The sequence below is a fragment of the Eurytemora carolleeae genome, unplaced genomic scaffold, assembly GCF_000591075.1.
Source record: "Eurytemora carolleeae unplaced genomic scaffold, Eaff_2.0 scaffold686, whole genome shotgun sequence".
NCBI classification, from domain to species: domain Eukaryota; kingdom Metazoa; phylum Arthropoda; class Copepoda; order Calanoida; family Temoridae; genus Eurytemora; species Eurytemora carolleeae.
Genome location: NW_019396579.1, coordinates 107,076 through 128,996, shown reverse-complemented (window position 1 = coordinate 128,996; position 21,921 = coordinate 107,076). Strand labels below are relative to the sequence as shown.

The following is a 21,921-nucleotide window of genomic DNA, read 5'->3' as shown; positions in this document are numbered from 1 at the left end:
CAGAAAACTGTGAAACAGATTTATTTGATTTTTTCATTTTACACGAGGCACGTCAAACTAGGGTAAATTGTAAGTTTGACTGAGATCTGATTTTCTAATCATAACTCTTCTAGTTTAAGAGATATTGGGAAGAACAAACACGTTTTGAATTATTAATATGAAACCAGAAAGATTTGTTTGTCTCATCTTGTACGTAAAATTAAAACTGTAAAAGCTACAATGTTACAAAGTGGTTTTATTAAAGTCGATTCAAATTTACCTTCTCATCTTGTCTCAGAGTGGAGATACAGTGAAAATCAGATATCGATGAAATAAGAAGATATTTCCTTATTAAATCACTTCTTTAGTCAAAGAGTCTGTTAACACTGTTCAATTGCTGTGTCTCATTTACATTGGAAGCTGTTTAAAACCATAAATTAAACCATTAAAGTCGTCTTATTCCAGAGTAATTTCTAGTTCTCACTGTACACGAAAAAATTATCAATATTTGATTTTTTTGTAATGTGGGTCCCTCTCGTTTTCTGAAAATTAGATAATATATACTTGATAAATGGTATTATAAGATTAAATTTTAAACTACATAAAATTCATAATTTATACGTAATTAGAACACTTAATTGGTCTTAAATATTCTGCAGTACAACAATCGGTCTAGAGTTGCATTTAACCAAAATATTTTTCAGATTAAACTTATCAATATTGAAGTGTTGCCAACAAAAAAGAAACCCTCTATTTATAAAGAAAACGGAAACAATCAGGCGCGCAACTAGGGGGGGGCAGGGGGGCCAGGCCCCCCCTGTAGGGGGTGGGGCAAGAATTGACGAAGTCCACCCTGTTTTGCAATTTAGCGATTCATGAATCCTGACCCTGGGCAAATTTAAGAGCTCTTGTCGTAAAATACAAAAAAAGATAATTGAACGTTAGTTTATTGAGCTTATAGTTCAATCGATATAGCACTTAATACACACACACAGACCCCTTACGTCTCCGAGCCTAACTATACTGCCGTAGATCAGAACAGGTTGACAAGGTTCCAAGGTGCCTTAATCTTTGTTTTTTTTTCATTATGCTGTTTTTTCCTGGGAAAGAAAAGGGGGTTTATTAAGTATTTTTTAGATATTTTCACTATCAGTTCTGCCACTTATTATGATATTGCTTTAATACTGTAGTACAACTATTCAATTAATCCTACATGTTCACCGCAAATATTGTGTGATGTGTCATATTAAAAAAAATATGTTTCATGTAATAAAAATCATGAATTTTTAATGAAAGGCATTTCTTGTCAGTTTCTGAGTACAATGTACATATTTGATTTATGGATAACTAATGAAAATTTATAAATATATATGTAATAATTGTAAATTAATTATTTTTGTGATTTATACCAGAAAAGATTTCTTTTTTTTTATTTCAAATCAGTGTTGACTATACTGAATATCCGGTTGGTAAAGTTAGTTTTTTATTGTTTAAGTATAACACACATTTTTCTTGCCCCCCCCCCCTAAAAATGTTTAGGGGGGGGCCAAAAAAATTTTCGAGCTTCGCGCGAAATATTTCCCCCTAGCTCCCCCCCATAACCAAATGTTTAGTTGCGCGCCTGCAAACAATCAATTAAGGTTGATTAGGGAAAATATTTGCAATCGCGCACATGTTTATTTTACCAATGTCATTATGTCGTTCATGTTATTAAGCGTTGAAAGCCATTAGCCAACCCTTCAACAATTAAAGAAATTATGCTTTTACTTCAAATCCCTGTTTCTTCTTCTTTAAAAAATGTGTCTAAAAATTCCTTAATTATTTATTTTCATTATTTATTTTATTTATTTACAGTTTTATTCTTGGATCAATACATTTGATGAAAGATATTTATCCCTGTAGTCTACACTTCTCGAGTTTTCCAAACCAAATAATTTGGTTCGCGCCAAATTTTCGGTTTGTTTCGAAAGTTGCTCGTTTGTTATTGTTTACTAATATTAATTATTAATTACGTTTAAGTATAATAAATGAGAAGTGTCGTCGTGAGTAAGGTTTCGATTATATTAAATTGTAAGTAAATAAAAAAGAAATTAAGTAAGTATTAAATTGCACGTGTTTTCAGATTACTAAAGGAGACAAAACTGTCTCCCTAAGTCCTTCAAAATTGAGTTGAATTATCCAAGCTTGGTTTCTCACCATCTACCAATCATTCAGGTACATGTCTTGGATATTATGTACGATTATAACAGCTATCATACGCACATAGATTGTCTCATAACAAATTGCTCAATTTTCAATATGCATGTACTTAACACCTAAAAATAGTATACTAAAAAAATAGTACTGAACATTTTGGTATATTCCTAGTATACGGTTTTTATCCTGTCCTAGCCGCAGCGCTCGGCCCAGAAATTGTTTTAACCTAACCTTACCCTAACACAATACAAAACAATTTGAAATAATTTAAAATTGGTGTTTATGTACAAAACTGATAGGACCAATTCCTCTACACCCTTGTATGTTAATATTAGAAGGGGATTATTGAAAACGAGTTGGCATTTGGCGTTTGCAGTCTTATATTATTATAATAAATATTAATTTAGTCCCCAGTGTACAAGATGCCGGTAGCAGAAGATTGGAGAACTTGTCCCCTTGGCCTTGTAGAACGAACCTTTAAGGCGAGACAGGTATATTTCCTCAGACAAATATCCAGGGATATATGTTACCCCCGTCCTTTGAGGTTTTGATCTTAACATTTTTGTTTTATATATGTCTGCAGATAAGCTCTATCACCTTTTTGCCACCATTACCGATCTATGATTCCCCTAACAGAGGGAGATTTAGTTATTTAACGTCCCTTGTGACAGTATGAAAATTATCACCAACCTTGCGAAGGTTTTCGGGGGGAAATCGCGCATTTACATTTTAGAAGACGAAAAAATTGTGAATACTTTTTCGGGAAATGTAAAATTTTAATTCACCAAGGCTTCTCTCTTGGAAACCCTTGGTTAAGTAAAATTCCCTTTACTTCCCTGTAAATTAGTTTTACATAATAATTCCAATACTCCCTCCCGGCTCCCCCCCCCCTCTCAAATAAATGACGTCTCGAACAATTTTCTTCTTCAAAAGTCGAAACCAAGTTTTTTTTTATTGATTTCTGGTACCCTAAATTAGTATCCTGCATTTTTATTTACAATTTCATGATTTTAGTAAAGCTTAAAACTTACTTAAAACTCTTGACACTTTCACCCTCAAACAAACATTCCAGCTGAATCTCATGCTTCCCATAAAAGATGACGATAAAAAATATGCTCATGGGTAAAATGATTGGATATTAAAATTTTACCCTTTAAGATACTAGTTACCTTACCTAAAATGCGTTGACTTTCCCCTACTTGGAATACTTGATGTTTAATCCCCAGGGCTCCAGTTAGGAACATAGCGGGAATCTCTGGTCTGGACCTCACGGAGTAGAGATCTTAACCTCACATTGTGCACCTCATTGGTTTAGTCCTTGCTCTCTAGTCCTGGCACAAAGATTTTCTAGTTAAACAAATGCTTATCGAGCAAATTTTTGAAGATTTTAATTGACTTTGCTTCCTTAATGTCCAACGGCAAGCTGTTCCATTGGTTTGCTACTCGATTTGAGTAAACATTTTGCCTTAGATCCATTCTAGAGTGTTTTGGGATTATATTGTCCTTATACGCCGTCAGTCTGGTAGGTCTTGCAACTTCTGAACCAACCAGATTAAACCAAGTATCAGCCTCTACTTTGTCATAACCTCTGATTATTTTAAATGTCTGATTAAGGTCAAATCTTTTTCTTCTCTGGTCCAGCGTAAGGAGTCCAAGTTCATTTAGTTTTTCCAAGTAGGTTTTACCTTTAAGCCCTGTTATCAGATTCACTGCTTTAATCTGTACTTTTTCCAATACTTCCTTATCACTGAATTCAGCGAATTCAACCCTAAAATCTGGTGGGGATGATTTTCTACGAGGGGGGTGATTTCTCTGGTAACTACACACCCCTGAGGAAAATTAACCAATAGCAGGATTGTATATACTAAATATTTTAGGACAACGATGATTGTTGGTTCTTGTAACTACACACCCCGGAGGAAAATTAACCAATAGCAGGATTGTATATATTAAATATTTTAGGACAACGATGATTGTTGGTCTGAGAAGCTGAGCTCTCAGTTCAATGCTCTGCTCTCCGACCCTGCCAACAGAAACACCCTCCCCTCCCTAAACTTCACCCCCAACCATGAGTTGAGGGACGGGCAGCTGGTGAGGTTCAGGGGGATGGTCCAGGATATGTATGATCCTGAGATATATATGGCGGAATACGAGACAAGAAACTTATCCACAGGAGTTAAGAATATTCAGTGCGGCAGGTAGGTGAACATGGAGGAGTAGGAAAACATGGCGGAGAAGAACATGTACGAGTAGGAGAACATGGAGGATAGGAGAACATTGAGGACAGGAGAATATGGAGGATAGGAGAACATGGAGTATAGGAGAATATGGAGGAGTAGGTGAACATGAAGGAGTAGGTGAACATGAAGGAGTAGGTGAATATGGAGAAGTGGGAGAACCTGGAGAAGTAGGAGAATATGGAGGAGTATGTGAACATGAAGGAGTAGGTGAACATGAAGGAGTAGGTGAACAGGGAGGTGTAGGTGAACATGGAGGATAGGAGAATATGGAGAAGTAGGAGAATATGGAGGAGTAGGTGAACATGGAGGATAGGAGAACATGGAGGACTGGAGAACATGGAGGATAGGAGAACATGGAGGAGTAGGTGAACATGAAGGATAGGAGAAAATGGAGGAGTAGGTGAACATGGAGGATAGGAGAACATGGAGGATAGGAGAAAATGGAGGAGTAGGAGAATATGGAGGAGTAGGTGAACATGGAGAAGTGTGAGAACCTGGAGAAGTAGGAGAACATGGAGGATAGGAGAAAATGGAGGATAGGAGAACATGGAGGATAGGAGAAAACGAGGAATAGGTGAACACGAAGGAGTAGGTGAACATGGAGAAGTGTGAGAACCTGGAGAAGTAGGAGAGCATGGAGGAGTAGGAAGAGTAAGAGAACAAGGAGGTGAAGGAAAACATGGAGGTGTAGGAGAGCATGGAGTAGGAGAAACCTTTCTTTCATCTTTTCTTTCATTCATTCTTTCATCCATTTTTCAATGCATTCTTTCATCTTTTCTTTTATTCTTTCTTTCATTCATCCCTTCATCCTTTTTTTCATTCATTCTTTCATCCTTTCTTTAATTCATTCTTTCATCGATGCCTTCCTTCTTTCTTTCAATCATTCTTTCATTTTTTTCATTCGTGCTTTTATTCATTTTTTCATTCATCCTTTTATTGATCCTCTGATTAGATACCGTGATGTGCTTCCTAACAGTATCCGTGAGGAGGTTCTAGAGGACTCTGAGCATGTTGTCATGAAGGAATACAACTCAATCAAAAATAAATTGTCCCTGAATGTGCATTTTAATGAAAACAGAAATTTATATTTTGTTAAAGAATCATAACCCCCGCCCCCTGAACTTATTTTTATAATCTTTGGATTCTCTTTCCCGAAATTATTTTTATACTCTTTGGATTCTCTTTCCCAAAATTATTTTTATACTCTTGGGATTCTCTGTCCCGAAATTATTTTTATACTCTTGGGATTCTCTGTCTCGAAATTATTTTTGTACTCTTTGGATTCTCTGTCTCGAAATTATTTTTATACTCTTTGGATTCCCTGTCTCGAAATTATTTTTATACTCATTGGATTCTCTTTCCCGAGATTATTTTTATACTCTTTGGATTCTCTTTCCCTAAATTATTTTAATACTCTTTGGATTCTCTTTCCCAAGATTATTTTTATACCCTTTGGATTCTCTTTCCCTTAATTGTTTTTATACTCTTTGGATTCTCTTTCCCTAAAATATTTTAATACTCATTGGATTCTCTTTCCCGAAATAATTTTTACACTCTTTGGATTCTCGTTCCCGAAATTATTTTTATATTTTTAAGGGGAATTATAGTTGATCGTATTATTATTATTATTATTGTAAATTGAGATATTTGATTTACATTAATTAGTATTTTCATGGAAAATTGCTTCCTCAATTACTAGAAAATTATATTCGCTGATGTTGATGAGAATGGTTTGGTTTGGTAGGATCGTCATGTTGTGTACTGCGTGAGTATACCTGGAGAGAACCCCTGGGTTACTGAGCTCCTGGCAGCACAGGCAGAGAACAAGGCTGGACCCTCTGGAACATATCAGAACCCATTGAAGAGGGGGCTGGACCCTTCAACACAGGTTAGCCCGCTCAATCAACCTTATCCTCCTTCATAAGTTTTATTTTTTTTAATTTATTAGTTATTTTTGATTGATTGATTTATAAAATTCAGTTCATGTTTTGTTCATATAAATAATTAATTTTTAATTACTTGTCTACACATATTTTTTGTCTGACCATAGTTTGAGTAATGAGATCGTTTTTTTAATTTACAATGGATTAATCGACTAATTGATCGATTGATCGGTTGATCGAAGCTAATTAATCTATTGATCGACTAATTGATCGATTGATCATCTTTCTCTTAGTTTGATTAATTTTATAAGAATCAAATGATGTCGGCTGACACACGAATATCCTATGAAAAAAATTTTCCTAGGAAATTATTGATGGTGAGAGTATGGAAGGTATGGAGATGGATGGAGATGAATCTAAACCTGGAGATGAATCCCCCAGCAACGGTCTAGTTAAGAAGAGCAAGGGGGAGAATGGGAACCCTGTAGTACCTGGAGTTAAACCAACTCAGGGCTCAGTAGATCTCAACCTACCAATCCCGAATCAAAAAGGTGGTTTAATTTTGTTCTATGCAAAAATGTATTTTTCTTCTTCAACCTCTTTTTTTATTATTATTATTGCAATTTAGTAAAAACAAATATTAAAATTTCAATTCGTTTATTTGTTTTGATTACTAGGTAAGGCTGCTATAGTGAAACTATACGATGTACCTGAAGGTGAGATCAAGCTGACCGATCTCCTGGATATAGTTGGGGTCATCTCACTTGACCCTGCCATGGCCTTGAGCGAACCTAACGAGACCTCCATCTTCCCCCCACCCTCCCTTGTACCCAGACTGCACGTGATTCACTTCCAAAAGGTCAGTTTAGGAGTTTGTACTAAGGGTTTATACTGAATATTTTTCAGAAGGGTGATGATAAATTTGACAGCAAAATGCATTTTTTTCATTCTTGATCATTTTTACCCCAAAACTCAATTATTTTCACCAATTCTTCGAGAACAAAAAACTTGTAAAAATATATCGTTAGTGGGAAAATGTTCACCCGTTGCTTGTAAATCATGACATTTTTAAACGACATTTTATTCGACAACCAACTGTTCCAATGGGAAATGTTTTCTGAAGAAATATCCCCNTCAAATGAATAAAAGATCGTCATTTCCCGGTTTTTTATTTCATTTCACAGTTGTTGGTTTCCTTAAAGCGCTGAAGCCATGTTTTAGTTGTTTATCACTTGGACTTCTACAGAATCATTGTTTAATTAGTTCTTTTTACCATGCATTAATTGATTTAATATTTTGTTTTTTTCCGATAACAAATGATAAAAAAATCTATAAGAACCCCTAGGGGTATATGATGTAAAGATAATTATTAATAATCAATCCCCAGGGGATAGATTTTAAAGTGGGGTCGGGAATTAGACATTAAAGGGCAAGTTTTCATCCTAAAGTAATTTATTTCTCATACAAAATACTTATCATCCCGTAAAAACCATTCATAATCCCTTAAAAAATCATTTATTTTCCTTTTTCAGAAAACTTTTATTTTTCGCTCCGCGCAATAATACGTGCAATTTTAGAATGAATTATTTGCAAAAAGGCGAACTGAGAAAAAAAGGAAGTTTTAAAGAAAATATCGTTGTGCAGTCCCTATTTTCAAACAAAAAGTAGATAAGAAAAATATGTTGGCGAGAATTTTTCTATTCTAATTGTTTTAGCTCGCGCACAATAATCCATTGGTTGGAGAAATATCTCTAACGCGCTCGGAGATGGAATCTACGCGCGCCAAGCTTCTTCACATCCTCACTGAATCATTGCTCGGGGATACTCTTGCTGCAGAATACCTTCTTCTTCATCTTATATCTAAGGTAAATTATGTTAAAGGGGCTAAAAACCTACAATCTTGAGTGACCCTCCATGCAAAGAAGACAATGTATTATTTACAACGGTACCCTTAAAACCTTTATCTGATCAATAATTTGAAAGCTATTGTCGTTTTTCTTGGATAAGTGTTCTGATTCTGATAATTTCTTTGGTTGAATTCGAATTTCTAATTTGATGAGACAGAGCTTTTAATGATATCGTTTTGAATCGGACATTGGCATCTTTGCACGAAGAGTCACTAAAACTTGCGCCTGTAGTCCCTTTAAAGGGACTTTAAAGGAAAAATGAAGGGGGGTATAGGCTGAAAGCTAATCACTGAAGCTCTTGATGGCGACCCATGAAAGTTCTATCTGATGTTCCTGTCCCGAGAAATTTATATAAAACTGTGTTAAATTTATACGAAAATTCATATATTTACAATTTTGTATAGAAATAGTAAGTCCGTATTACGTCACAAGAACTCCCACCGATGAGAGTATAGTATACTGGTCACGTGATACAGACAGAGACACGTGACCACTATATTGCACTACCATGGGTGTGAGTTCATGATAACGTAATACGGACTTCTAAATAATATTATCAATTATATCTATTAAAAATTAAAATTAAAATTATAAAATAATAATTGGAGAAAACCCTAAGTAACAATTAGGTTTCTCGGTATCTTCGTTTTCAGATTGGTTGCATATTTGCTGAATATCATCTGTTTAAACCTACTATTTCTATATAAATATGAATACAGAAAGATCAGATATAACTTTCATGGGTCGCGATCAAGAGCTGAAGTGATTAGCTGACAGTCTATACCCCCTTTCATTTTATTTTTATTTTTCATTATTAAGAGATCTCTCGGAGTATAAGAAAAATATCCTGCTATCATTGTACTGAATATTCGTATTTCTGGTTTTTCAACAGTATATCATTTACTAATTCACATTTTCTGCGCGTTTTTTTACTTAACTGTCAAGTTTCGATATTTTTGGCTTATACTTGTGATTTTTTTTCGCATTTTTTATCATTAAACCCCATTTGAGACAGTCATTTGTGATATTTGTGAAAAATACATAAAATAAATATGGGTTAGTATTTCTAGTTGTAAACTATTTTGCCTCTGTAAAATTGTTTCAGAAGAATTGTACACCCTTAAATTGTTCAAGATACATAACTCCTGAAAACGTTCATATTTAGTTCCGAATCTCTTTTAGATATATTGCTTAGGTTTAAATGGCTCGATTACTTGATGTATGTTGCATTAGATGATAACCACAAAGTAATTATGACGTGATGTTGACATGTGCTACATGCTAAATCCGGCTCCAACTTTTACAAACTGACCTTATTTTTGAATCGATTTTACTAGGTGACTGGAAGACGAGATATCCGTGTAATTGGGAAAATGTGTTTAAACCTTTTCCGCCTTGATTCTACTCTCAACTGGAGCAGGTACTTGGAGTATAGCGCAGGGGGGGACTCTAGGGGAGTTAATACTGTAACAGGGAGATGTTAGGGGAGTTAATACTGGAACAGGGAGTGGGGATTCTGGGGGTTAATACTGGAACAGGGAGTACAAGGGGATGCTAGGGGAGTCAATACTGGAACAGGGAGTACAGGGGGATGCTAGGGTAGTTAAGACTGGAGCTGGGAGTACAGGGGGGGGATTCTAGGGGAGTTAATACTGGAACAGGGAGTACAGGGGGATGCTAGGGTAGTTAATACTGGAACAGGGAGTACAGGGGGATGCTAGGGTAGTTAATACTGGAACAGGGAGTACAGGGGAATGCTAGGGGAGTTAAGACTGGAACAGGGAGTGCAGGGGGGATTCTAGGGGAGTCAATACTGGAACATGGAGTACAGGGGGATGATAGGGGAGTTAATGCTGAAACAGGGAGTACAGGGGTATGTTAGGGTAGTGAAAACTGGAACAGGGAGTACAGGGGGATTCTAGGGGTGTTAATACTGGAACAGTTCCAGCTCTTAAAGTATAATTGGTTTGCTGAAAAAAGTTTAACAATGACGCAATACACTTCTTATTTTTATCATTTATTGATCATTATATTACTCTTGGAGCGAGGTTCGCGCTTGTCCTTAAATTGAGATGGGGGGTGGGTGAATTTTGTTTTATATGAGAGAGAACTTTTCTTCAATGGGGCAGTGTTTCCTCTATTTTGTTTTGGGAGACGCGGTTAGCATCTCCCTAGAAGTTGGACAAAACAATGTGCATTATGTTTGTTAGTTTTAGGCTCATTTTTTGTCGATTTTTGCTTTCATAGTCAAAATCTGGCAACGTGCCAGAAAATGGATGCAAAAGCGAACGTTATACAGTTATACAGTTAAACAGTTATACAGTTATACAGTTATATCGATCGTTTTTCCTTTCTTTTTTTGGATTAAAATATTGCAAAGTTTAATAAAAGCAAACTTAAACAGTTATGAAATCTTGAAAGTTTTGTTTATTTAAAGTTTAAAAAAGAACCTAAACAACACTAGATGGAGAACGCTTCTAGAGAAAAGGGGGTAAAATTTTCTGTAAAATATCAAATTTTTTCTTATAGATGTTCTTTACCAATTTTCCTTGAGATGTGGGGGGGGGGATTTTTAGTTATGGTGAGCTCCTAGACCTAATTATCTTGTTCACATTATTAACCATTCATAAAATGAAAATGTGTGGCCTCCAATCTTTAATGAGGAGATTGGAGGGGAAGGAGTTTATGAAAATATGGTAAAATATGAAGTAGAAGGAAGCCAGAAAAATTATATAAAAATGAAAAACGATATAAAAATGAAAAACTTGAATCAAAAATCATTTTAAAATAAAAACTTTCTAGATCATCATTATAATGAATTTAATTTTTTCAAATTTAATTTATTTTTGCTTTGTTAATATTTCCCAGGACTAGGAAATTAAATCAAACTTAATAATTTTTTTAATTTAATTTAATTTAATTTCACATCCGGGTTTCGGCTTTAAAAAAAGTTAATTTTAAATTTTCTATACAAAGCATTAATAATTAGTTCGTACGAATAATTTACCGTTAGAATAAGTTAGACAGTAAACAGGAAATATATCTAGATATAGATATTTTCTATTTCTGACTTCTTCTATTATGGATGGCGAAGATACAAGATTAAATATATAAAAGATTCCAATTTATTAGAATTGTTGAGATGATAAAAAGCCATCGAAGTGCGAATTAAAAATGCTAGTCTTTTTTTTTTATCGACACTGCAACAACTGCTCAGAAACCAACGCAACGTTATTATTGTTAACCTTGACCAATGATCAAACTACAAGATTTATTAGATTTTTCTATTTAAAACTTAATTTATTTTGTGTTTTACTGTATAAAAAATCGGTAAGCATATGGACAAAAAAGTACCAATCCTGAATGAAAATATAATATTTCCAGATAATTATTTTACAATTCTGTTGAATTTTTATCTTTTTTGAAATATATTTATATTATTTAGACGTATTTACACTCTGGTTGGATTACTCAGCCCTGGCTCCCATCATCTTCCACTTTCAAGAAACCAGTTGGAACTCACCAAATTCGTTCCATTCAAGGTAGGAACCAGTTGGAACTCGCCAAATCGTTCCATTCAAGGCAAGGTAGGAACTAGTTGGGTCACACCAAATTCGTCCCATTCAAGGTAAGAACCAGTTGAAACTTGCCAAATTCGTTCCATTTAAGGTAGGAACATTCGGAACATACCAAATTCGTTCTATTCAAGTTAGGAACCATTTGGAAGACACTAAATTCGTTTCAGTCAAGGTAGGAACCAGTTGGAACACGCCAAATTTGTTCCATTTAAGGTAGAAACTAGTTGGAACTTACCAAATTCGCCCCATTCAAGGTAGGAACCATTTGGAACACCACCCGTTTCGTCACATTCAAGGTAGGAACTATATGGAACACACTAAATTCGTTTCATTTAAGGTAGGAACTAGTTGGAACTCACCAAATTCGTTCCATTTAAGGTTGGAACCAGTTGAAACACACTGAATTCGTTTCATTCAAGGTAGGAACTAGTTGGAACTCACCAAACTCGTTCCATTCAAGGTAGGAACCAGTTCGTACACACAAAATTCGTTTCATTCAAGGGAGGAATTAGTTGGAACTCACCAAACTCGTTCCATTCAAGGTAGGAACCAGTTCGTACACACAAAATTCGTTTCATTCAAGGCAGGAATTAGTTGGAACTCCCCAAACTCGTTCCATTCAAGGTAGGAACCAGTTGGAACACGCCAAATTCATTACATTTAGTTAGAACTTAAGATTTCCACGGAATGATGGTTGATCTTTTATTTATTTATTTATTTAAGAGGGGGGGATAGGAGCTCATTCGGGAATATTCCACAAAATTTATGAGCTAATGCATTTTGAATAATTTTCAGGATTTTGAAGCAAACCGATTAGTTTCCGGTGTTCTCCAGCTTCCTGCCGGAACTAACCTTGTTCTGGATGAAACCGCTATGACGGACGGTCAACTCTCAGCCAAGGGCGTACAAAACCTCACTGCTTTAGGTACACGTCCGATTGATTTTATAATTGATGATTGATCACTGATCATTGATTTTGATGATTCATGATTCATGATTCATGATTCATGATTGATATTTCATTTGATACCTCATTTGATATTTATTTTGATATTTCATTTGATATTTCATTTGATTTGATATTTGATCTGATATTCGATTTGATATTTTTTATTTGATTTTTGATTTGATTTTCAATTTGATTTTTGATTTGATTTGATATTTATCTTGATTTTGATTTTTGTTACTGTATGTGTTTATTTTAGTTTTTTGCGTTTTTGTGTTAGCTTTTGAGTCCATAATATTTGTTTATGCTTAATAATAAAGAGTGTTTTTTTTTTAGGGAACCTGATCACATGGCAGAAAGTGGATTATGATTTTAAATATCACAGTCTTGACTACGATACAGATATTCCTGTGCTGGTAGGGATGGGATGGGATGGGATGGGATGGGATGGGATGGGATGTGCAGTATCTAAAGGTTGTTTCTATGTAGTTGCAGTGGGACAAGACGGGACAAAAATATATTTTAAATTATCAATAAAATTATATTTGATATTTTCCAGGTTTTATCGGATGGAAGATCTCTGCTCCCCTCGGACTTCCAGGTGATGGTGAAGCCGGAGGTGGAGAACGTGGCGAGCATCCTGGAGAACAAGTTCAAGAACATCGGGGCATTGCTCACCCAGGATTTACTCAACAGGTGACGTTGCTTTTTTTATTCGCGAGTTTTTGATTTTTACAAGTAAAAAATATTAATAACTGAAAATCTTTCGCTTGTAGTAAAAACGGTTGCTTATTTATTTTTTTGTTCTCTAAAAACAAGAGTTTACATGTTGTGTACTAGGATTAAGGGTTTAAATGTTGTGTACTAGGATCAAGGGTTTGAATGTTGTGTACTAGGATCAAGGGTTTAAATGTTGTGTACTAGGATCAAGGGTTTAAATGTTGTGTACTAGGATCAAGGGTTTAAATGTTGTGTACTAGGATCACGGGTTTAAATGTTGTGTACTAGGATTAAGGTTTTAAATGTTGTGTACTAGGATCAAGTTTTTAAATGTTGTGTACTAGGATCAAGTTTTTAAATGTTGTGTACTAGGATCAAGGGTTTGAATGTTATGTACTAGAACCAATTGTTTAAATGTTGTGTACTAGAATTAAGGGGTTAAATGTTGTGTACTAGAATTGAGGGTTTAAATGTTGTGTACTAGAATTGAGGGGTTAAATGTTGTGTACTAGGATCCGTGTGTACTTAACTCTCTGCCGGGAAATGGAGTACACTCTCTCTGATACACTTCAGAAGGAAGTACAAGATGATTTTGTCAGGTACACTAGTGACAATTTTCTTTTTCTTTTTTATTATTAACTATCATTTTCGTATCTCTAATATCCACACTTTCTTGATTTTTTATTAATTATTTATTGACTATTAAATGTTTAAAACTTTCTACTTTTCTTTCTAACATCTTCTAAATGAAAATTATGTCTTAGACAAAAATGGGGTGACCTCTTTTGGAAAGCTTTAAAAATATTCATATTAGTTAGAGTATTTATTATATTCTCTACAATTTACATTAAATAAAACAGATGGCATGAAATTATCTTGTGCTTAGCCCAAACATTTCCTCATAAAGAATGTTTGTTATTGATTATTGAACTTATGAAGTCGCATTTTAGTTTCTTAGTTAAATGGAAAATAAGTTTTGAACAGCTAAACTAATTTGAATTTTTACGATTCTTATAAACTTATAAGACTATTTTTAGTCTTTGAAGTTTAAATATATATTTAATATTTTTAGCAAACTTTTGAAATCCTCCTTGGAAGTTATTTTTAGAACAAACAAGGTTAATATTCTAATTTCATTTTTAATTGCGATCTTCAAAAACTAATTTTATTAAGACAAATAATTTGTCACAAGCGAAATTTCAAATAACCTTCAATGCAAATATGGCAATGTCCAATTTACAACAGTGCCCTTTAAAGCTTTGTCTGATCAAGTATGAATTGGATATACATGTTTTGTTTATTTTGTTTATTTCTTTTGCGGTTTCTTTGCGAATGGGACTTGCGCATTTCTTGCATATCAGGAACCAAGGAGAAATTATCAGAATTAAACACTTTTTAAGTCAGAAAACGACGTTATTTTTGCGTAGAGTGTCACTTGAAATCACAAATTTACACATACAGTCTCTTTAACGTTCATCTCTTGGGTTAGGACTCAGACCAAGTTATACGCTGCTGTTAAGACATTAAGGAGAAGAACTGGTGACAGGAAATTGGGGAAATAATCATTTTAGCAACCGTTATCATTTTGTCCAACATTATTTCTGCTCAGGTTGAGACAGGAGGATGACCGACGAATGTCTGTAGACGATATGCATTCACATCTAGTACTCGCCAGATTAGGTATTTAAATCATCGTATTTTCGATTTGATGGCTTTTTTCTAAATCAATCTTCTCATTTTCCTTGTACAGTCTCTGAAAAAAATAATGAATTTTAAGGTTTGGCAAAAAACTAGATTTTCCTGTTCAGATATTTAGTAAAAATATTCATGATAGATTTGACCCAACGATAACATAATTTAAATTTTCATTTCTTTTGTTGAATATTTTCATAGGTTCTAAATTCATTCAATTTGACGTAGGTTTGTTATCTAGCATTAACTAGATATTGAAAGATTACTTTGGTTTAAAAACTGAACAATAGGCTGAATTATTGCAATTATCTTTTTTTTCTATTTTCTATTGTATGCGCAGTGTTTAAAAGGTGTATATATTGTAGTTGCAGTATCTAAAGTGTGTTTCTATTATAGTTTAGTATCTAAAGGTTGTTCATATTGTAATTGAAGTATCTAAAATTTGTTTATATTGTAGTTGCAGTATCTAAAGGTGTTCATATTGTAGTTGAAGTATCTAAAGGTGTTTATATTGTAGTTGCAGTATCTAAAGTTTGTTTTCTTGTAGTTGCAGTATCTAAAGTTTGTTTATTTTGTAGTTTCAGTATCTAAAGGTTGTTTCTATTGTAGTTGCAGTATCTAAAGTTTGTTTTATTTTAGTTTCAGTATCTAAAGTTTGTTCATATTGTAGTTGCAGTATCTAAAGGTTGTTTCTATGTAGTTGCAGTATCTAAAGTTTGTTTATATTGTAGTTGCAGTATCTAAAGGTTGTTTCTATGTAGTTGCAGTATCTAAAGGGCGTTTATATTGTAGTTGCAGTATCTAAAGGTTTTTTTATGTAGTTGCAGTATCTAAAGGTTGTTTTTATTGTAGTTGCAGTATCTAAAGTTTGTTTATATTACAGTTGCAGTATCTAAAGGGTGTTTTTATTGTAGTTGCAGTATCTAAAGTTGTATATATTACAGTTGCAGTATCTAAAGAGTGTTTTATTGTAGTTGCAGTATCTAAAGTTTGTTTATATTACAGTTGCAGTATCTAAAGGGTGTTCTTATTGTAGTTGCAGTATCTAAAGTTTGTTTATATTACATTCGCAGTATCTAAAGGATGTTTTTATTGTAGTTGGAGTATCTAAAGTTTGTTTATATTACAGTTGCAGTATCAAAAGGGAAGAATGAACTAGATTGTGAGGATTGGAGTAGAGTAAAGGAGATGGAATCTGAGAGAAGGAATACAAGGTTACCACCTCCTAGGTCAGTTTTAGATACAGTTATGTGATGTGGATTCCTTTTTTTGTCTTTTATTAGTTTCAGGGTACAATTTTGGCATAGTAAATGATAAGTGATTGATTTTAAACCTGTTTATTTCTTATGTTATGCTAAATTTGGCCCCTGACAGAAAATATAGACAAATTAAAAACAAATCTGTTCTAATGTTTTTGTATCTTGTTTTTTTTTAGGATAAAAATATTGCAAGTTTAATAAAAGCAAATCTCAAACCAACGCTAGATACAGTGCTTTGATTTGTCATGCTGTACTCTTTTTTTCGGACTTTACTGCTTTCATTACTCATACATTACTCATAATTGTTATTTATCCTTCGATCCTATTTTTCTTTCTTCAATGATAACATTTAACCTTCTATTATTTTTTTTTCCCCTTCAATATTTTAGTTTATTCTCCGATTAATTTATTTATCCTCTGACGCTCAAATTTATCCTATGATGCCTTATTTCACCCATAATACTGTAACTCATTTATCCAACCATTCTTTTATTTTTCCTTAAATACTAAATTTATCCTCCAATGCTTTTAATTTTTTACTTTATTATTCTAATTTTTCCTCCGATGCCTTTATTTATTCTTTAATACTTCAATGTAATATCCGGTGCCTTTATTTTCCCTCCAATTCTTACATTTACCTGCTGCTTTATTCTCCTCCAATAACAGCATTTCTCCTATCTCCATTTAGCCTTCGTTATTTTATCCTTCCATTTAACCATTGATACTTTTTTCCATATTTTTTTCCTCTAATACTTTCTCATTCAATTTAGCCTCCGATACTTTCTTCTTTCAATTAGCCTCCGATAATTTCTCCTTTCATTTAGCCTCCAATACTTTCTACTTTCAAATAGCCTCCGATAATTTCTACTTTCAATTAGCCTCCGATACTTTCTCATTCCATTTAGCCTCCGATACCTTCTACTTTTAATTAGCCCCCGATACTTACTGCTTTCAATTAGCCTCTGATACTTTCTCCTTTTATTTAGCCCCCGATACTTTCTTCTTTCAATTAGCCTCCGATAATTTCTACTTTCAAATAGCCTCTGATACGTTCTCCTTTCATTTAGCCTCCGATACTTTCTACTTTCAATTAGCCTCTGATACTTTCTCCATTCATTTAGCCTCCTATACTTTCCCTTAGTGCTTAGAATGCGGATCCGTTAGACCCGCAACATTTTGGTTTCCTGGATCCGATGCGCAAAATATAAATGAAAGACTGCAAAGAAAAACTTTGACTCTTAAAACTCAAATGTGACCTAACAAGGGATTTTCAAAAAAATCTTAAAATAAGCGAAAAACAAGAAAATTTATTTACAAAATTTTCTTTTGTTCAATAAATCAGAAAATCTTAAAGAAATTTTCTTGACCTGGATCCGGATCAATTTTTTTCCATTGCGGATCCAGGTTCCGGATCCGCATCAATATTAAATGGATCCTAAGCACTTCTATTATATAGCCATGAATAATTTCTCCTTCCAATTAGCATCTGATAAGTTAGTTTCTTTCATTTTTCCTTCAACACTAAAAGATTCCTGATAGTTACTTATTGATCTTGTATTTCCACTTTCAATTTTTTCTTAACTTTATTGCTTTCAAAAATGCTTGGTTCGAAATCATTGTTATTTTTGATATATTAACTTCCGAAGATATCTTTATGACTGCTCGGAACTTAATTTTTTGTTTATTTTAGAGGTGACGCGAGCCTAGCAAACGGTATTCCACTCCACCTAGCGGCCTCATGAATTTACACAAAACTGCCAACACCACAATATTACAAAGCAATACATATATATTGTATAAAGAACCAGTAAACTGCCACAGTTCAATTTATCAAATATATGTATTTTTTTATAGATTTTTGTTTAAATGTTTGTGGAGGTAGATTTGAAGAGAAAAGTAGATCAGAGAAAAAAGTTCTTATGCAAATATGAATCCGTTTGCGGATTCGGACAAATATCAAGATTCTAAATGATAAAATTTAACAGGATTTTGTTTCAGAAATAAGAACGAAGAAACCATAGGAAGAAACTTTTTGTTTCGGAGGGAGATTAAAATGTAGGTACCTTCAAAGTTTCGGAATTCAAAATGAAGGTTTTCTAAATAGGAAGAACCATCTAAACTTTTTAACCAAGTCCCATAAACGTTTTTGCCTGTTCTCATCTTGTTATTTAGTTTTCGAAATTATAATTTTTTTAAATCTGTTTATGTTTATTACAAGGCTTCTCAATTAACATGGTATTAAATGACTAGTCTATGTGCAGAATTGCAGCGTTGTGCCGTCTAATTTTAATCATAATCATATAGTTACGGTAAAAGACTGATATCTTATTTTGCAAAATATTATATATTATATCTGCAAGATAAACGGCAAAGAGGAACAACTGTACATTGTTTGTGTAAAGGAATTTTTCGTTTACCAAGTACATCAGTATGCAATCAAAACATAAACAAACAAAACTATAGCAGCTGAAATTTCGACGGATTACAGCTTCCCTATGATCCCTAGGAGGTCTAAGAGTCATCACTACAATAAATTAAAGATACATTAACAAAGACAATATCAAAATCGTCAATCAATTCGGATCCCATGTTTATTGGGGCACCTTGTATTTTGATGCTCTTTTAAACATTTTTATAATGCAATATTTTATTAATCCTTAATAGTCTTTGTAGGAACCCAGGTTAATCAATTTTTATGATACAATGCATATATGATTATTCTATCTTTAACTTTGCAGCTAGTGGGGCTATTTTTTAAAAAAATAATGTAAATAAGGATTTTATATAGGGGGGGGGGGTAAATTTTGTTACCCCCCTCCTCCCCCCAGACCATGTTTAACCCCATCCATGATGCATATTAAATTATGGGTTTAGCTGGGTTTCATTAAAATTTCTCAACAATTTTTGGGATTTACAAACTCTATCAAATAAATGTCTTCCTTTACCACCTTTCTTAATTTATACCTTAAAGGTCGGTGTCCATTATAAAATAAGACTTTTTAACAGCTTCTGAAAAAGCAAATCCACCAATATGAAAAATCCGCGATGATCAGCCACCTGTGCCCTAGGAACAAATTAGTTTCAATGTTTAAAAGAATATTCATCACATAGAAGATTAAGGACATGAAAGAGGAGTGGATGCAAATGCTTTAAAATTTATTTCTAAATAATGTTGATCTTTAAACTTTTTATCCCCCCCTCCCCCTCGAACCCCTTTATACCTAATTTGACATAAATAGTGCAAGAACGCTACTTCATTAAAAAATCGTTTTTGGGTAAAATTTATTTACAGGGTATCCCAAAAAACATGGGAATTCAGTGACGAATTCGATATCGTCTTTGTTATGAATTAGCATTGTAATACCTAATTTCAAAAGCCATAATATTATTATGTCTGCTAGAGTTTATTTAATGAAAAAGGTAAAAGACTGCAAAGATGTGTCTATAATGTCTCCGCAAGATGAACAGTGAATACGGACAAGTTTACTCTGTTTGTATACTGTAACTTTCTTGTTTTACTAAGTACAACCGTATGCAGTCAAAACATAAACAAACAAAATGTAAACATAGCAGACGAAACTCTTACAGATTACAGCTTTCTCAGTAGGTATCACTGTACTAAATCAAAGAATTATTTGAAAAGACGATATCGAATTCGTCACTGAATTCCCATGTTTTTTGGGACACCCTGTATGTTATTTTGATAAAATTATCTGGGCATTTTTCCTCTTGATAGTAAACGGGATGTTTGTGCCCCCAATATTCAAGGGGGGGGGGGTTGTAAATAACCCCAATACCACCCTTTATAAACGCCACTGAACATATTATTTTTGAATAAATTCCCATTCCTTCCTTTATAAAATGCTGGTTTTTTGGTATCCAACAATTTTCATTTAATACCGCCCCTTTTAATTGTTTTAATATTTTAATTTTAATTTATTTTTTTTTATAAAGGAATGTCATTAACTCTCAGACAAATTAGAATCAATGCCTGGGAGTAAATGATACATTGAAAGAAAATACATTCTTACCACCTGCAAACTGGACAAGAGTAGAAGGGGTAAAATTTATGAGAAGTCCGCGGTAGTTTGATTTTTTTTCACATATTATAATTTCTAAACATTTTTGTACTTCTCAAAAGCTCTTAAACTGAATGAGTTCTGATTGAAAACATAAAAGATATTAATCTAACTTGTAATTTACTTTAGATTGACGGGAGCAAGAATGTAATGCAAGGAAAGTTTATTGCGGTAGTGTATACTCTGCGTACATATTGAAACCAGTTCTCTTTCGGGCGGAATTTGTAAACAAGAATAGATGCATCAGTGTTCGTTTAGTTTTGAAAATTTTGATAATTCACATAATAGTTTCCTATGATCAGAATATTTCATCGATTTTTTATGTGCAAGATGGATCCCATTTCAGGCTTCGACATCCGTCTTGTGTTTACATTACCGCCCAGAGACAGTACACTGCAGTACAAAAGATGTGTACACTTCTGAAATAACTTTCCTTGCATTACATCCTTGGACGGGAGATAAAGAAATAATTGAAAGTGACCTTTCATTTCAGGAATACCACACCGACCTGGCAGAGTTTTTTTTTTATTGGAAATACCTTTAAATTATGTTAATATCTCTTAAGAATTATTAATTCTGTACTTGTCATTCATTAGCTTAACTCTATCCCTGCTGGGGTATTTGAAAACCAGGATACCCGGGGGGTGGGTAAATGATGTTTAATGTCCAAATATGACAAATGATACATCATTGGAAAGCTCTTATGCTCTACTTTTAGGATATATAAAAAAATTATTTTTTTGCAAAATCAAATTATATAGTTAAAAAAGGTCCAAAAATGTGCAAATTTCTTTTGACGGGGTGTTTGCAATCTGCTCAGGCAGATAGTATAAATGCCCGGTTTTAGATCTAAAGGGAGTGCTATGAATAATCAAGAAAAGTCAGAAAACTTGAACAGCATCAGACCAATAATTTATGTAAAAAATACAGGAGGGAGGGGGGGGTNCCCTCTGCAGGATTAGGGTTTAATTACAATTTAAAATTCCAATTAAACTATTTTTTAATGTTTATTTTTTAACAAAATACATATTTATATACATATTACAGTGCTTAAATGTTTACACATATTTACATTGGTTTCTGTTTTCTTTTTATAACATTAATGTTTATATAGACGATCAGTACTTTTCTACTTTTTACATAAAATGCGGATCTAGGCGTCGATTTTCAAAAAAATTCTTTCGAAAATTTATCACAATCTTTAAATCTTAAATTTTCTGTTTCACGACTATATGTAAATATATTCAATGGACGGAAATACTTGAGAGAGAATTTTTGTAAATCGCACTTTTTTCTGTGCTCTACAGTTTAATATCCTGTTTAAAATTTTTTTTTCAAAATATGCACGTGGAAGTGGAATAACAAATAGACACGATTAGAATAGGGTTGAATATTAAATAGATGAGACCATGGATGTAAGGTAAGGAAAGTCATTTCAGAAG

The 21,921-nt window shown here is 33.5% G+C and overlaps 1 protein-coding gene across 1 annotated transcript; it reads left to right on the top strand.

Moving 5' to 3' along the window:
* The first annotated feature begins 2,082 nt into the window (after positions 1 to 2,082).
* On the top strand, positions 2,083 to 18,253 carry LOC111705843 (mini-chromosome maintenance complex-binding protein). The gene is made up of 17 exons (XM_023478523.1): positions 2,083 to 2,193; positions 2,583 to 2,666; positions 4,138 to 4,373; positions 5,368 to 5,437; positions 6,160 to 6,303; positions 6,663 to 6,849; positions 6,976 to 7,157; positions 8,014 to 8,163; positions 9,543 to 9,625; positions 11,651 to 11,747; positions 12,579 to 12,708; positions 13,066 to 13,145; positions 13,289 to 13,425; positions 13,962 to 14,048; positions 15,059 to 15,129; positions 16,271 to 16,370; positions 18,091 to 18,253. The coding sequence occupies exons 2-17, from the start codon at positions 2,598 to 2,600 to the stop codon at positions 18,140 to 18,142; spliced, it is 1,875 nt and encodes a 624-aa protein (XP_023334291.1). The 5' UTR covers positions 2,083 to 2,193; positions 2,583 to 2,597; the 3' UTR covers positions 18,143 to 18,253.
* The last annotated feature ends 3,668 nt before the right edge of the window (positions 18,254 to 21,921 follow it).